Source organism: Petaurus breviceps, unplaced genomic scaffold (assembly GCF_028583685.1).
Source record: "Petaurus breviceps papuanus isolate PSGF00001 unplaced genomic scaffold, PetGlider_PUasm1.0 90760, whole genome shotgun sequence".
Classification (NCBI taxonomy): domain Eukaryota; kingdom Metazoa; phylum Chordata; class Mammalia; order Diprotodontia; family Petauridae; genus Petaurus; species Petaurus breviceps.
In genome coordinates, this window is record NW_027187338.1 from 8602018 (window position 1) to 8617033 (window position 15016).

At 40.0% G+C, this 15016-nt stretch overlaps 1 protein-coding gene across 12 annotated transcripts in view; it reads left to right on the forward strand.

Annotated features, from left to right (window-relative positions):
• Positions 1 to 15016, forward strand: part of NFYC (nuclear transcription factor Y subunit gamma) — a 94959-nt gene that overhangs the window by 49735 nt on the left and 30208 nt on the right. For all 12 annotated transcript variants that reach the window (XM_069068069.1, XM_069068070.1, XM_069068076.1 and 9 more), the window contains one exon: positions 6565 to 6677. In XM_069068069.1, coding sequence (XP_068924170.1) covers positions 6573 to 6677 — 105 coding nt within the window. In that variant the 5' untranslated portion in view covers positions 6565 to 6572. The remainder of the gene's footprint in view (positions 1 to 6564; positions 6678 to 15016) is intronic.

Below are 15016 nucleotides of genomic sequence, written 5' to 3' on the forward strand. Positions count from 1 at the left end.
CACAGAATATATGGGGTACTATGTAACTGGCATCTCATTTTTATTGACTTCCTTGATGCAGCAGGCAATGGAAAGTGAAAAGTTTTTTTTTAAGGGTACACTAGCATAAGCTTTTGTTAGAGACTCCTTTAGTTTCAGTAAGTCTTCGGAGGCTTGCATTTTGCATTCAGCCCTTCTGACTCTTCTATCTCAGCCCTTTGGGATGTGGGCTGGGCTGAGAGGAGGGAGTGATTTGGTACCTCAATACAAGGCAGTCTTACCCATCCTCCCTCCTCGAAAAAAAAGTCATTTTCTCATCATGACCTTCCCCTCGTTTCTTTTATAAAGAAATCTGTATCATGTTGGGCCTGCACTGGCTATAAAATACATTGATATGAAAGGTTATGGCTGGGGCCTGAAGGTAATATGTAATCACGTCTTATATTCCTTTGTATCCCTAAGGCTTAATGACTTTTGGTACATCTTTTCAGTATTTGGGCATGTCAGTGTTAAGGAAGATTTGATGAGCCTGTCAAGGGCAGGAGCTTCAGAGGTTTCCAAGGGAATCTTTAAAAAATGGAACACTTTGCTGCTGAGGTGTTTTATAAATGACACAGTTCACTCTCTCTCCTCTAGTTCGAAAAAATGTTAACTGGCTTGGTCACTAACAGCCAGGTCTCCTTCCCTTTGTGGGGTTTTTGGTTTGGTTTTGGGACTGTTTGAATCATCTCATGTCACGAGCTTTGTTTCCCTGTAGTTTTTTTCTTCACGTCTTCCTGTAAAGGGATTGTCAAGTCTGATCAGAGGATTTATAGGTAGACCAGATCATAGATCACCTAGTGCCATCCTTCATTCTGTAGAGGCCATGGAGGGTAGTAGAGTGAGAAGACCTGACTCAGACACTTAGTAACTTTATTATCCTGGGCAAGTCCCTTCAAGTCTCTTTTTTCCTCTCCTTTTCCCCAAAGAATAGGGATATTTCAGGACCCTGCCTCTACAATGAAATCATTCCACTCACTCCTCTGGCACTTTTGTCTCTTGGGGATCTCTGTGTTAGATCTGCACCTTTTTGCCTTTGGAAAGTAAGTGTTTGAGGCAAGAACAGTACTTGAACCCAGGTCTGGCAGTTAAGCCAGACACTGCTGGACTGCTGCCTATTACCCTTTGTGAAGATTACTCTAAAAATATAGTAGTCTAACCTTTTTTTTTTCTTTTAAGGATCTTTCATTGGTATAGGAAACTCCTTCTACTAATATTTGTTGACACCTGCTTTGCACCTTAGAGTCTAAGAGAGTTGCCTGGGGCAAAAAAAGGGGGTTTAAGTGACTTGATTGAGGTCTGTAACCAGCATGTGTCAGAGAAAAAATGAGAATCCATGTTTTCTCTTTCTACTACGCCAGGCAACCTCTCTTTTCTGAATTTAGTAGGAAGATTATATATATATATATATATATATATATATATTTTTTTTTTTTTTTTTTGGCTTTTTGCGGGTGAGAGGGTTAGGGCAATTAGGGTTAAGTGGCTTTGCCAAAGTCACACAGCTAGTTTTATGTTAAGTGTCTGAGGCCGGATTTGAACTCAGCTTCTCCTGACTCCAGGGCCAGCACTCTATTCACTGTACCATCTAACTGCCCCTTGAAAACTTTTTTTTTTTAAACAAGCATTTATTAGGCAGCTAGGTGGCACAGTAGATAGAATGCTGGATAGAATGCCTTTCTCAGTTTCTTCCTGTGTAAAAGGAGTATAATAATAGCACCTCCTTCCCTGAATTGTTATAAGGATCAAAAGAAATAATATTTTTTTTTGGGAGGGCAATTGGGGTTAAGTGACTTGCCCCAAGGTCACATGGCTAGTTTTTGTGTTGTGTCTGAGGCTGGATCCAAACCCCCCTAGCCGCCCCATTTGTAAAGCTCTTTGTAAATCTTAAAGTGCTATATATACTAGCTTTTATTATCTTCTTCCTTCCTCCTTCCTACCCCTAAAAAAAGAAAAACCTGTCAAAACAAGTATGCATTGTCCAGCAAAACATTCATACATTGACCATTTCCAAAAGTGTATGTCTTATTCTGTATTTTTAATCCATCACCCCTCTGTCAGGAGGTAAGTTATGTGTTCCATCTTCAGTTCTCTGGAATTGTGGGATATCATTGCAATGGTCAGAGTTCTAAAATCTTCCAAAATTGTTTTTTGTTGCTTATAAGTTCTCCTAGTTCTGCTTATTTCACTTGGCATCTGTTCATAGAATTCTTCGTTTTCCTCTGAAACTGTCCATTTCATCATCTCTTATGGCATAATAATATTTCATTACATTCATGAACCATAATTTACTTAAGCCATTTACAGTAGATGGAAACTCCTAAGAAGTAAAATTCAGATGCTAAAAAGCTTTGAGGTTCATGCAGCCTTTTCCTTAGTGACAACTCTGTGGAGTAGGCAGCATGAGTATTATTCCTATTTGATATAAGAAGATACTTAGTCTCAGGAAGGTGAAGTGATCTGTACAATACCTAATTCTTAATGAACTTCCAAGCTGGGCCTTGCATCTGTGCCCTCCTAACATCTATGTTAGTGCTCTCTCCACTGTACTAAACTGCCTCCACAAAATTTAAAGGATGTCTTTGACTTTTTCTTGCTGTTAACAAAACGCATATGATTTCCCAGGGCAGATGTCTTATTCAAGTGAAAGTGTGTTTTTTTTTTTTTTTAAAGCTATGACATGCCTTCCTATTTCCAGGAAGATTTGGTAACTTTGGTATCTTGTGTGACCCATTTTGTGACAGTGTGTGGCTCTAAGCCAACCATTTTAGAATCATTCATGGACTCTGAGACTCCCCCTCACAGATGTTTTTATGCTGTCAGACCACTTCCAACACATTAATGGCAAACATGGCAGAACACGAAGGAGTTAAAGCAACAACCTGTGTAGCAGCTGGGTGGACAGTACCAGCAATGTGTCAGAGCACTTGTTGAATGTGCTGGTGCCTTTGTTAGGTCACATTGGCTAGAGGTCAGGCCAAGCTCCCTTACCAACATCCTACTAAAGGAAATCATAATTGGAATGTTGTTGGAAACAGTTGTGACCTATGTCTATGAACTGAGTTAGAGATCTGGGTAGGCTTTTGTAGATGCTACTACTGTTGAATTTATCTTTTCAAAATCTGAGTCCTTTGGTTGGTGTAGGGATGCTAGACTTCTTTTTCTTAAAGGCTCAGTTCAGGTACCTCAAAACCTTCGCTCATTCCCGCCAAGTGAAAGAGATTTCCAAAATTGTCCTGGGACATTTTCTCTGATTCTGCTCTTTTTCATTCTGCTTTGTACTCATTTGCGTCTATGCAGTTGTAAGCTCCTAAAAGGTCTATTTCTTTTCTTGTTTTCTGTCCTTTGCACACAGTAGTCACTTAGCCAATGCATTGAATTGTGGGATGGAAAGCACAAGAATGGGACCATATTCCTGACTTTGCTACTAGCCTCTCATAAAATGACTTGATGCTTCATCTTCCCTATCTTTAGGCCAGAGGTCCAAAGCTGAAATTCAGATTTGGTTCAAGTCATTAATCTGAGGCATTATCAGCAGACTTTTCTGATGGTTTGGTTTATCTTGCACCCATGTGGATGAGAGGCACCCCTAACAAGAAAGGTCTTCCTCCTTGAGAAAGATTGTGTTTTTGATTGGGCAGAATGGTGGTTCTCTTTCCACTAGTCGATTTTGCCATCTCTTAAGAGGTTACTGAGGAGAATCGGTCAGTCACCAAGAGTTCTTTGAAATCCAGTCCAGGTTGGGGTGATATTTAAACAGTGTAAATGATAAATGAACATGCCATTTGGAACCTTGGTCAGCCACTTCCTTTTGGGTTAGGCAGTTAATAGTGTTCAAGGAGAGAGAAGATGATCAGTAGTTAGGGCATGTTATAATTAGGAATTCACATTATAATTAGGAATTCACATTTTAGATAAAAGAACTTTAGATTGTCAGAGAACCTGGGTTCACGGTCCAAAAATACTGCTACCCTAGTGGTATACCTTAGACTAGTTACTTTAGGAAGGAAGGAAATAGCTAATTATCAGGTGCCAACTATGTGCCATACACTATGCTCAGCATTTTAGTAATATCTCATTTGATCATCACAACCACCCAGGAATAGGTGCTTTTACTATCCTCATTTTACAGTTAAGGAAATTAAGGAAGACAGAGGTTAAGTGACTTGCTCAGAGTTACACGGAGTGCTTGAGGCTGTATTTGAACTTGGGTCTTCCTAACTCCAGGCCTTTGGGTTTCCTTTTATAAGTTTTTTCCTTTATAAAATGAGGGTTTTGGGCCAGGTGCTCTCTTAAGGTCTCATCTAGCCTTAAGCCCTATATACCTCTGAGGTCTTTGCCAACTGGGATTTTGTAAATCATCCTTTTCTAAAGGTGGATTAGAATACTGCCCTCTGGTGGTGCCTATAGGGCCAGCCTCATTCACTCTCTCCCAGGTATCTCCCACAGGCTTGAGGAACTATCCGTGTTTCCCCGATAATAAGACCTATCCCGACAATAAGCCCTATTGAGATTGCTACTGTAGTGAAGGTGATCCCCTGCGCTACACGCTACATTACGGTACCCTCTGTATGCACCGTCCCCCCCCCCTCCTCCCCATCCTCCGTGAAACGCACGCTGCGCTCCGAGCTGCATCCAATCAGAGCTGCAGCAGTGAGCGCGTCATCCTGTTCTTCCCCAGTGATTTGCTTATTGAATAAAGGTACATTTTTTTGTTCACATTTACCTGTTTATTAAAATTACTGTCAATGTTCATTAAAATAAGCCCTCTGGTGTTTTTCTGTCCAAAAAATTAATAAGACAGTGGCTTATTATCGGGGAAACACGGTAGTTAACTCCTTTACTTTTAACACCAGAAATTGACTCTGTGGTTTTCTCCATTACATCACCACACACTAATGTTGTTATTCCTGTGCCTAAATTCTTTTAAATATTGGACACTTTATCCTTCCTAATCCTGAACTTTGGGTGAGTAAAAAAATTCTTTAAGGAATTTAAAATCAAAACCCTTCACTCCTCCTCTACACTGTATTCTCAGGATGACCCTAGGCAGTGCATGGATGGGTGGTAATTGTCCTTGTTTAATTCCAACTTTAATCCCTTCCTGACCCCCCCCCCCCTTTCCCAAATGAGAAGTAATCTGCCCAGCATCTGTACCAGCACTTGCTGGTCATGTAGCATCCTTTTCTACATCTATACCACACAAATACAGGAACACTCAGTCCCTCTGAATTGAAGCAATTCTACTTCCTCACTGCCAGCAGCCTGTCAATGGTGTGAAACGTTTCCAAATGATTCCTAAATACAGGAATTCTTAGGTTAATGGCTTGAATTTCTCTTCCCTTTATGTTTGCCATCTAAGTAATAAGAATTTGCCAGGTAAGCACTTAAGACACCTGGAGCTATTCACTTGTCTCTTAAATATTGCAAAACGATAGTCATGTGTACAGAGTGTAACTAATCCATGGCCTCTTATTCACTCTTTCTCTTCCATACAAAAGTAGTTGCCCAGAGTGCTGTTTTTGGTCTTCTGTTGCTACAATTCCCTATTGTTTCTTGGTGATCTAAACCTTGAGCTGCTTTGGGATTCTGATACCTCAGTTGTTGGTGTTGGCTCAGTGCTCCACAGCAAGATTCAGGTTGGGAAGGGACTGGGATATGGTTATAGGTTAGTAACTTTGTACCCACTTTCTAATGGTAGCTCTCAGACCCTTTTGGTAAAACCATAAGAATCACTCCATGCCTTAAAAAACAAAAATCCTAAATGCCAAAAGAGATTAACCATAAGGTCTTCAACCAATTGATGAGGTTCGGGTCTTCCTTCTGAGGTTCTTGGCTATGATTTTTATTGCAGTTGTTTTCTCTTGATTCTGTGGCCTGGTATAGGAAAAACGTAGTTTTCCCCAGGAAGGTTTATCCACCTTACCAGGGCAGATTTTCAATGGGATCTTTTCTTTGTAGACCAGAAGCTAAAGACCTCAAATTGATATTAAAATGGGTTATTTTAGGGGGGAGGAGGTGTAATTCTAGCTGACATTTACATGATACTTTGTGGCTCACAAGATGCTTTACATAGTTTCATTTGACCTTCAGCACAGTTCTATAAAGTAAATTGTACAAGTATTAATATCCTTTTTATGCATGAGGAAATTGAGGCATAGAGAAGTTAAGTAACTTGCCTAAGAAGGAATCTAGATTGAAACTCCAGTGTCCTGGAAAGAACTCTGTTGAGACCATAGTTGGCTAGTTTGAGATCCCCCAGAATTCTTTTGTGGAAGCCATTTGAGTTTGAGTTCTTGGTAGTTACTGTAATACAGACAGGTGAAGAGGGTAGATCTTCCTGCTCTCCATGTTACAGGGTTTATCTGGTCTGGGAGCCTTGCTTCCTCCACACAGAAACATGTTTTCAACCTGAACACATGAGTTAATAGATTAAAATTTCACAAAGAGGTGAATTGGGATCTCAAAGAATCTCTTTTAACAGCCTGATCTTTGCAGTACCTCTCTCCTTATTTCTAATACTTTGGATGTATGTTTATTCCACAGTTACCAGAATGTCTGCTGATGGAGGGTTTGGCAGTACCAGCAGCAGTGATGCTCAGCAGAGTCTACAGTCCTTTTGGCCTCGTGTCATGGAAGAAATCCGAAATTTGACAGTGGTAAGGAATAGGAGCAGCCTTGTTTACATTGACAGACTTGAAAGATAGACAAACTCCAGGATGATGAAATATAGTAAAGATAAACAAAATCCTTTACTTGGACTTAAAAAACAATAGCAACAGTATTGTATAGGTAAAGGATGGGGCAGCAATTCACATGAAAAAGACTGGGAGAGATCTTAGTGAACTTACATATGTCAACAATATAACACAGCAACCACAGAAAGCTGGTGTAATTTTATACTGCGTTTTTAGAGATGCAGTGTCCAGAAAAGCCCAAGTGATAGGGTCACTCTGCTCTCTCTTAATAAGCATGGAACATTTTGCTGAGTTTGAGCACTATGTTTTAGGAATTGACTGATAGCCTAAATGGGTCTAGGAGAGACTGTGCAGGATGGTGGTGGTGGCTTCCTGCTATATGAAGATTGTTGGGAGGAACTGGAGATGTTAAAGCTTGGAGGGAAAGAAGACTTAGAGAAGAGACTTGATCTTTCTGCTTTAAAAAAAAAATTTTTTTTAAGCATTCGGGGTTAAGTAACTTGCTCAAAGTTACACGGCCAGTTATTTCTGGGTGTGGTGCTGAGTGTCTGAGCCCAGGATTCGATCTCCAGGTCATCCCGACACTGGAGCCGGTGCTCTTACTCACTGAGCCACCTGGCCACCCCTATGCTTTTAAAAATTTTAAGTGCTGCATCATAGGAGAGGGATTAGATATGTTCTGTTTGGCAGAAATAGGAAAAATGCATAGAAGTTGTAAGAAGGTTGATTTTGGCTTGATGTAAAGAAAAGCTTCTTAACACATGGCGTGGATTTAAAATAGAAAAAACTGATTTGATATAGTGAGCTTCCTAACACCGGCTGCTGTCACATGGAAGTTGGGGAGTGCTGTGGAAGGGATTCCTGTTCAGATACATTGAGGTCTAAATAACTTCTGAGCTTCCTCCAACTAAGATCCTGTGATAAAAGTGCTAAAATGTGTATAGTGAGTAGCCTGGAAAGGCATCTTTTATTTTAATTTCAAATTTGTTTCCAAAATGCAACACAAGATTAGAAAAAAAAACAAAACAAAAAACTGCCTTCATCTCTAACTTTTAGATAGAAGCATAATAAACTATTTAAAGTAGCAAAACCTTCCTCATAATAACCCTGTCAGGTAAAATACTCTAAGTATTTTTATCCCTATTTTACATATGAGGAAGTTGAGTTTCATAGAGCTGAGAAAGGAAAAAGATAGAAAAGAGCAGTCTGTATAAGTTCAGGCTGGCCTTTTCACACTGGAGTCATGTGACTCAAAAGACAGTACAGCAAACGCTCTGGGAAGACTACTCTGGCTTGGCAGGACAGAGATCCTGGGCCTACATCCTGGTTAGGAAGACCTGGTTTAAATCCAACCTTAGAAACTTACTGGCTGTGTGAACTTGGGGCAACTCATCTAACCTGCTTGCCTCAGTTTCTTTAACTGTAAAATGGGGATAATAAATAAGAGAGGTAGATACCTCTCAGGGTTATTGTGAGGATCAAATGAGGTAATATTAGTAAAGCACTTAGCAAAGTGTCTGGCACATAGTATGTGTTATATAAATGTTAGGTGCTTATCATCTAAACGTTACCTGTTGTGTGATTTTGGACAAACATCTTTACCCCTGAGCATTACTTTCCTCCTGTGTAAGAAAGAGGTAATAATACCTGGATCACAGACTAGGGCAGAGGCATGTATAAGTGCTGGCTCTGACCTTCTTTCTCTCCTTCAGCTATGATTATTCCTTGCTCAGTCATGTTCATTCTTTCCTGGCTGCACCGAAGACCCATTGAGAGCATGTGCAGGAAAACATATATAAGTTGAGAAAGCTCCATAAGCAGTGTAAGTGGTACTTGTACCATTGTCTTTATTCCTCTTGCTCTGACCATCTTATTATCATGGCCACTGGAGCCTGAGGAAGCCAGTTATGTGGGAGCTTCTTTCAGAAGGTATTTTCTCCACAGTGGTCTTAGCCAGATCCATCATAGACTTACCTAAAGGATTCTCGCTTCCTTTGTAATAATAATCCTGGCTTAGATTTTTAGAGGGCTTATTTCTTGACCCCAGGATGTGTTTCTTCTCTTGGTGTAAAAGATAGGTCAATTAAGAGGAATTGACTTCTCTCTATCTCTGGTTTTAGACCCTGCAACTCTATTCCTCTGTAATAAACAGAATTTGCCTGTACCAAAGGTCTTATGGACCTCAGGTGACTCTTGAGTTTTCAGAAGCTGCACCAACAGTGTATGAGCTCTAGCTGGTTCTCTCCAGTCAGAAAAGCTTCCAGCCCAGTAAGAGATGCCTAACCCTGCTGTCGTAGTCAACCTAAGAAAATTCAGAAAGGTACATTACCAGAAAAATGGTGGCCACTGGAGTAGGAATTTTTTCACCCAGAGGAATTTAAGAAAGTTGTAACACTAATTCACAAATTGAAGTGTTACTAGGCACAAATAACCAGTAAGAGAGAACAAATAATAGAAAACAGTCTTATTCCCTTAGCTTGGGCCTCTGTTATTTAATCTGTAAAACAAAGAGGTAGAACTTAGATGACGTCTCTTCCTAATTTCTATCCGTGATTCTGTGAACTTTTTGTGAAACTTGTGAAAAGATACTCCATGTTGAATATTGAATTTCACACTTTCCCTCAAAATCTATATTAAAATATATGCCTAAAATGAGTATTTTCTGATTATTCCTGTAATTTTTCTTCCTTACAACAAGATCCCATATTAGGAGATTGACTTCTGGGTTCAGGTAGACTAACTAAAGTCTCTCAGGGCTTCAGATTTCGAGGCCATTGTGCTCTGTGATGTAGCACTCATCTTTCCCTAACTACCTGCAGGTGAAATGGAAAAGAGGCTGAAGTGAAAGAAAGTGAGTTAGTCAATTTTCTTTGGGATTGTGCTCCCAACAAACTGTGAAAATACCTTTGAGTTTGTGAGTCACTCTCAATGTTGATTGTTGTTACTGGAGACCATCAAGTGTAAAAATTTTAGGGCCAAACCCCCTCCATACTTCTTGGTGCAGAGTCCTGCTTAGACTTTGATATTGCATACTTTGACATTCAGGTGTAGGAAAGTGACCAGAGGAGTTTGAATGTTCAAGCTCAGACCTTTGCCTTCTTCTTTGACTTATGTCAAGTTTTGATTATGTCATACTTTCTTTACTTTTGCAAACTTGTTTGCTGACAAAACAGATTTCATTGTTGACGTAGGCCTAGGATTGAGGCAGCCAGTATATTATAGAGATGTTAAGACTTACTTTGGATCGTTCTGTTTTGTCAGGGAGGGGGAGGATGACAGCAGGAAAAGGAGATAACATTTGAACATTAATTTATTGAAAAATGAATGAAATTTCCATATAAAAGAGACCCCACCCTGAAGATAGTCTTCTTTTTCATCCCAGACTGTTGTATTTCTAAGTCCTTGGCATGCAACCTCTTGTGTGCTACATTTTGTTGATGAGTATAGTCCAGAAAGGTCATATATGAAGTTGTTTCTCCCTCCAAATGAGAACTATCTTTTTTCTCTATCAAAAACAACAGTGGTTCTCAGTGGTTTTGATTTGAGGAGCCTTTTACACTTTTGAAGACTGACCCCCAACAGCTTTTGTTATGTGAGTTTTAGCTATCCATATTGATTGTATTAGAAATGAAAACTGACAAATTTTAAAATATTTCTTCATGTAAATAATAATAAACCCATTACATGTTAACATAAATTGTACTGTTTATGAAAACTATTTTCCAAATCGACAAAAATATAGTGAAGAAGCATGGCTGTGTTTCACACACTTTAGTAATAAATCTTTTGAGTGTCTGGCTTCATAGAAGACTACTAGATCTTTCCCTCAACGTGGCGCCGAAGGCGAAGAAGGAAGCTGTTGTCCCCCCCAAGACAGAAGCCAAGTCCAAGGCCTTGAAGGCCAAGAAGGCAGTGCTGAAGGGTGTCCATAGCCACAAAAAGAAGAAGATCCGAACATCCCCCACCTTCCGGCGACCCAAGACACTGAGACTTCGAAGGCAGCCCAAATACCCTCGGAAGAGTGCCCCTCGCAGAAACAAGCTTGATCACTATGCCATCATTAAGTTTCCCTTGACCACCGAGTCTGCTATGAAGAAGATTGAGGACAACAACACCCTGGTCTTCATTGTGGACGTCAAGGCCAACAAGCATCAGACCAAGCAGGCTGTAAAGAAGCTGTATGACATCGACGTGGCCAAGGTCAACACACTGATCCGGCCCGATGGAGAGAAGAAGGCCTATGTCCGTCTTGCTAAAGACTATGATGCTTTAGATGTTGCCAACAAAATTGGAATCATCTAACTTGCTGTGTCCCCATTCCACCTACGATAAAAATAAAGTTTTCCAGAATAAAAAAAAAAAAAGACTACTAGATTCTCATACCTGCTTCTGCATGCAGTCTTTTACAATATGTGTTTTAGTTGAACTATATGAAGAAAATCTGGCTTCACACAGACAGTTGGAAAGGGGAGAAATATTTTAATAGCCTTTTCAAATGATTGTGAATATTTTTTGATACTACCACAAAACTTGAATTGTGGCAGGACCTTCAAGGTAAGTTGCAGTGTGGCATCTGAAACCACATCAGTTACCTTTTCCTTCTGTGTTTGTCACATTAAAATCCATTGGTCTGTCATATACTTTGAATGGATTTTTTAATGACTTTGTAACATCATGTATTGATCATTTAGAAAATATTGATTTACCGAGTTAGGTAATTCTTCCAAATGTTGACTTACTTTATTATACAATATAAAAAAATTACATTACTTAATATTACCTTTCTCATCAGAAAAGTCGGTATTTGGAAGCTTTCAAGCTTACAGTGGTTGATACAAGCTTTTCCAAAATTCTAATTTTCACTTGAAAGCTCTAATTTTATCATTTGTAAGAAAAACTTCCAGTTGTTTTCCTTCAGGTGACAGGCTTACTTCATTCATTTCCAGGAAAATTTCTGCCAATTACCCATGTATGAATAATGATAGTCATCCATCCTCTCAAGTAAAAATGGTGTTCAGTGAAAAAAATGTCCAGTTCCACTCACAACTCAAATCACACAAATTTTTCCTCAAGACCTTGGTATGCTCAAAAGTACATGCTTTACATTTTGCCACACAGAATATTAAAAAAAAATCCATTCAAGGGTCAAAATTCAATAAAATTGATAATTTTTATTTCATCAAGGACATTCTTAAGTGAACCTGGCATTTTTTTCTCCTTCAGGTGGGTGGCAGTAAAGAGTACATTGATTACTAGTACAGTTTGGTACCACAGCTTTGATTTGTTCTAAGACACCAGCACATCTACTCAAACTATCAATGCAAATGTTAGTATAATCATTTCAGGATAAACCATGATATTCAAAAAAAATTATTCAACACTTTGAATGTTTCGGCACTGCTTGTTCTTGTTGCTTAGCATTCACATAAAGATCTTTTACGATAATTAGTTGTATTCCAGAAGAATGCAAGCACAACATCAAGTCTTCCCATGTCTCTAGATTTATCCATTTGTAAAAAGTACAGTTCTGCAGATTGAGCTATTAACTCAGTCTTCATGTTTGCAGCCACCTCTTTAATTCACAGGTCATGTAACCTCTGAAAAACTCCACTGTGAACTTGTGAGAAAGAAAATAATATCTTAGTATTCTTATGAAAATCGTTTTTGACCTTGAGCATCCTTTGACAGGGGACCGTTAGGGACCCTTGGGGCATACTTTGAGCACCAGTGACTTAGAAGGTCTCTAATTTGGGGATCTACTCTTGGCCCTGTGTTGTTCTATATTGGAAAAGCAGAGATGAGATCTTCTGTGGTGGATGGCTAACATGGAATGTCTGAGTCAGGACCTAGAAAGATAAACATTGGCCAGATGTAACAAATTAAATTTAATAGGGATTAATTAATAAATAAGGGATTAAAGCCTCTCATCTGGGTTCAGAAAATCAGTTTTTGAAATATAAAGTAGGGAAAAGGATGTCTAGCTAGGGAATGTTAGTGAACCTCAAACTTTGCACAATTCAATAGTGTGATGCGATTGAAAAGAGCTGACAGGATCTTTGGCTAACATAAAGAAAGGTTTTCTATCTAGTCCTTGGAAAGCAGCAGTATTGTACTGTGCCCTGGTCAGAAGCCATGTGGGATAAGTAGAAAATGTTGGCAATCAGGAGAGCATCCAAGAGGGCTCTTAGAGTGGTGAAGGGCTCTGGAGATTATGCCAGATTAGAGGGGATTGAAGGAAATGCGCATGGTGAGCATGGAAAAGAGAGAATTCGGTTAGTATTTAAGGGCTGTTTCATGGAGGAGGAACTAGAATTAGATGTGTTCTGTTTGGCCCCAGAGAACAGAAGTAACAGTGGGTGGGAGTTGTAAAGGGGCACTTTTCTAAAAGTGGAAGGGGCTGCCTCAGAGATTACTCACTTTTTCCCCTCTTGAGGCACCTTCAAGTAAAGACTGGCTGACCACTTTTTGGATCTGTGATGGGGAATTCTTATTCAGGTACAAGTTAAACTAGGTGGCTGCTAGAGTCTCTTTGATTTCTTTTTTTTTTTTTTAAAGCAATCCGGGCTAAGTAACTTGCTCAAGGTTACCCGGCCAGTTATTTCTGGGTGTGGTGCTGAGTATCCAAGCCCGGATTTGAGCCAGGTCATGCCAACACTGCGGTGCTCCCACTCACTGAGTCACCTGGCCACCCCTAAGCAATTGGGGTTAAGTAACTTGCTCAAGGTTACATGGCCAGGTATTTCTGGGTGGGTGCCAAGTGTCTGAGCCCGGGATTCGATCTCCAGATCTTCTCAACACTGGAGGCGGTGCTCTTAACTACCTGGCCGCCCCAAGTCTCTTTGATTTCTAAGAAATGTTAAGTCCCTAATCCTCCTTTGCCTTAGGCTTGCAAAGTGCTTGCCTTGTCACAGCTCTGTGAAATAGGGAGCACAGAGATCACCATCCCTATTTTAGAGGAAGAAAAGTAGCTTAGAATTATAGGAAGATAGATCTTTAGAATAGGAAAGGGGGGTGGCTAGGTGGCACAATGAATAGAGCACTGGCCCTGGAGTCAGGAGGACCTGAGTTCAAATCCAGCCTCAGACACTTAACACAAAAATTAACCCCAATTGCCCTCCAAAACAAAAAAAAAAAAAAAAGAATAGGAAAGGACCTGTCTCTCCAGAATCCAGGCATTTTCTTTGGTTACCCCTCCATGCATGGGCTTCTCTCCCCACTTCATATCTGCTTCTTGGCTTCTGTAGCTTCAAATCACAGCTCAAATCCCACTTTCTACAGGAAGCTTTTCTCGAGCCCCATTAACAAATATTTATTATATATTGTAATATATAATAAAATAAAAACCATGTAATATATAATAAATATTAATAAAACTATTATGAATGAATAATTAATAAATAAGCCTCCCATTCATCCTGTCTGTATAACTTGTTTGTATGTAATTGTGTGCTTGTTGTCTCTTCCGTTAGACTGTGAGCTCCCAGAGGGCAGGGACTTCTCTTATATTCCTCTTTTTCCCCAGTACTTAACACAGGAGGTTCTTAATAATACTTATTGACTGTCTTTAGAGATCAGTTAGTCCAAACCATGCAGTTCTATAGATTCGGGAACGGAGGGCCACAGAGCGGCCAACTTCCCTAGGGTGGCCTGGCTAATAAGGAGCAGAGCTAGGACTTGGACCCAGGCCTGCTACTGCCAAGTCTATTGCTCTTCTGTTGTATCTCTGTTCAGTTCTAGGCACATCTGTCTTTGTCTTAGGCCTTTCCTTCTAAAATCACAGAACTGCAGTTAATGACATTTCCTCTTCCAAAGCATTTGAAATGAACAACAGGAAATGATGGTTCCAGTCACTAGGGCTGGAGTGCCCTGCAGAAGAGATTCAGCCTTACCCCCAGCTTGGCCATCACTCTCCTTTTCCTCCTAACAGCTTTGTAATTGTCTTTAAATCCAGATGGCTTCTCATTTGAGTGGAAATTAGTTAAAAGCCACAGCACATGAAGATTGTGAAGCACTCTACAGAGATAAGATAACGTATTCCTGCTTGGTTACTGAGAAGAATAATCAAGGGACCTCTTTTTGGAATTGAGCATTCAGCTTCCTGTACCTCCTGGGAGATAGTAGAGAAAAAAGGCCAGTTTTGCCCTTTGGTTATTGCTGCTAAAAGCTGAGTTTCAGAAAGAAAACATTTCAGAATCTCATTCTCCTGCAGTCCCCCCCCTTTCCTCTCTCTCTCTCTCTCTCTCTGTCTCTGTCTCTCTCTCTCTCTCTCTCTCTCTCTCTCTCTCTCTCTCTCTCTCTCT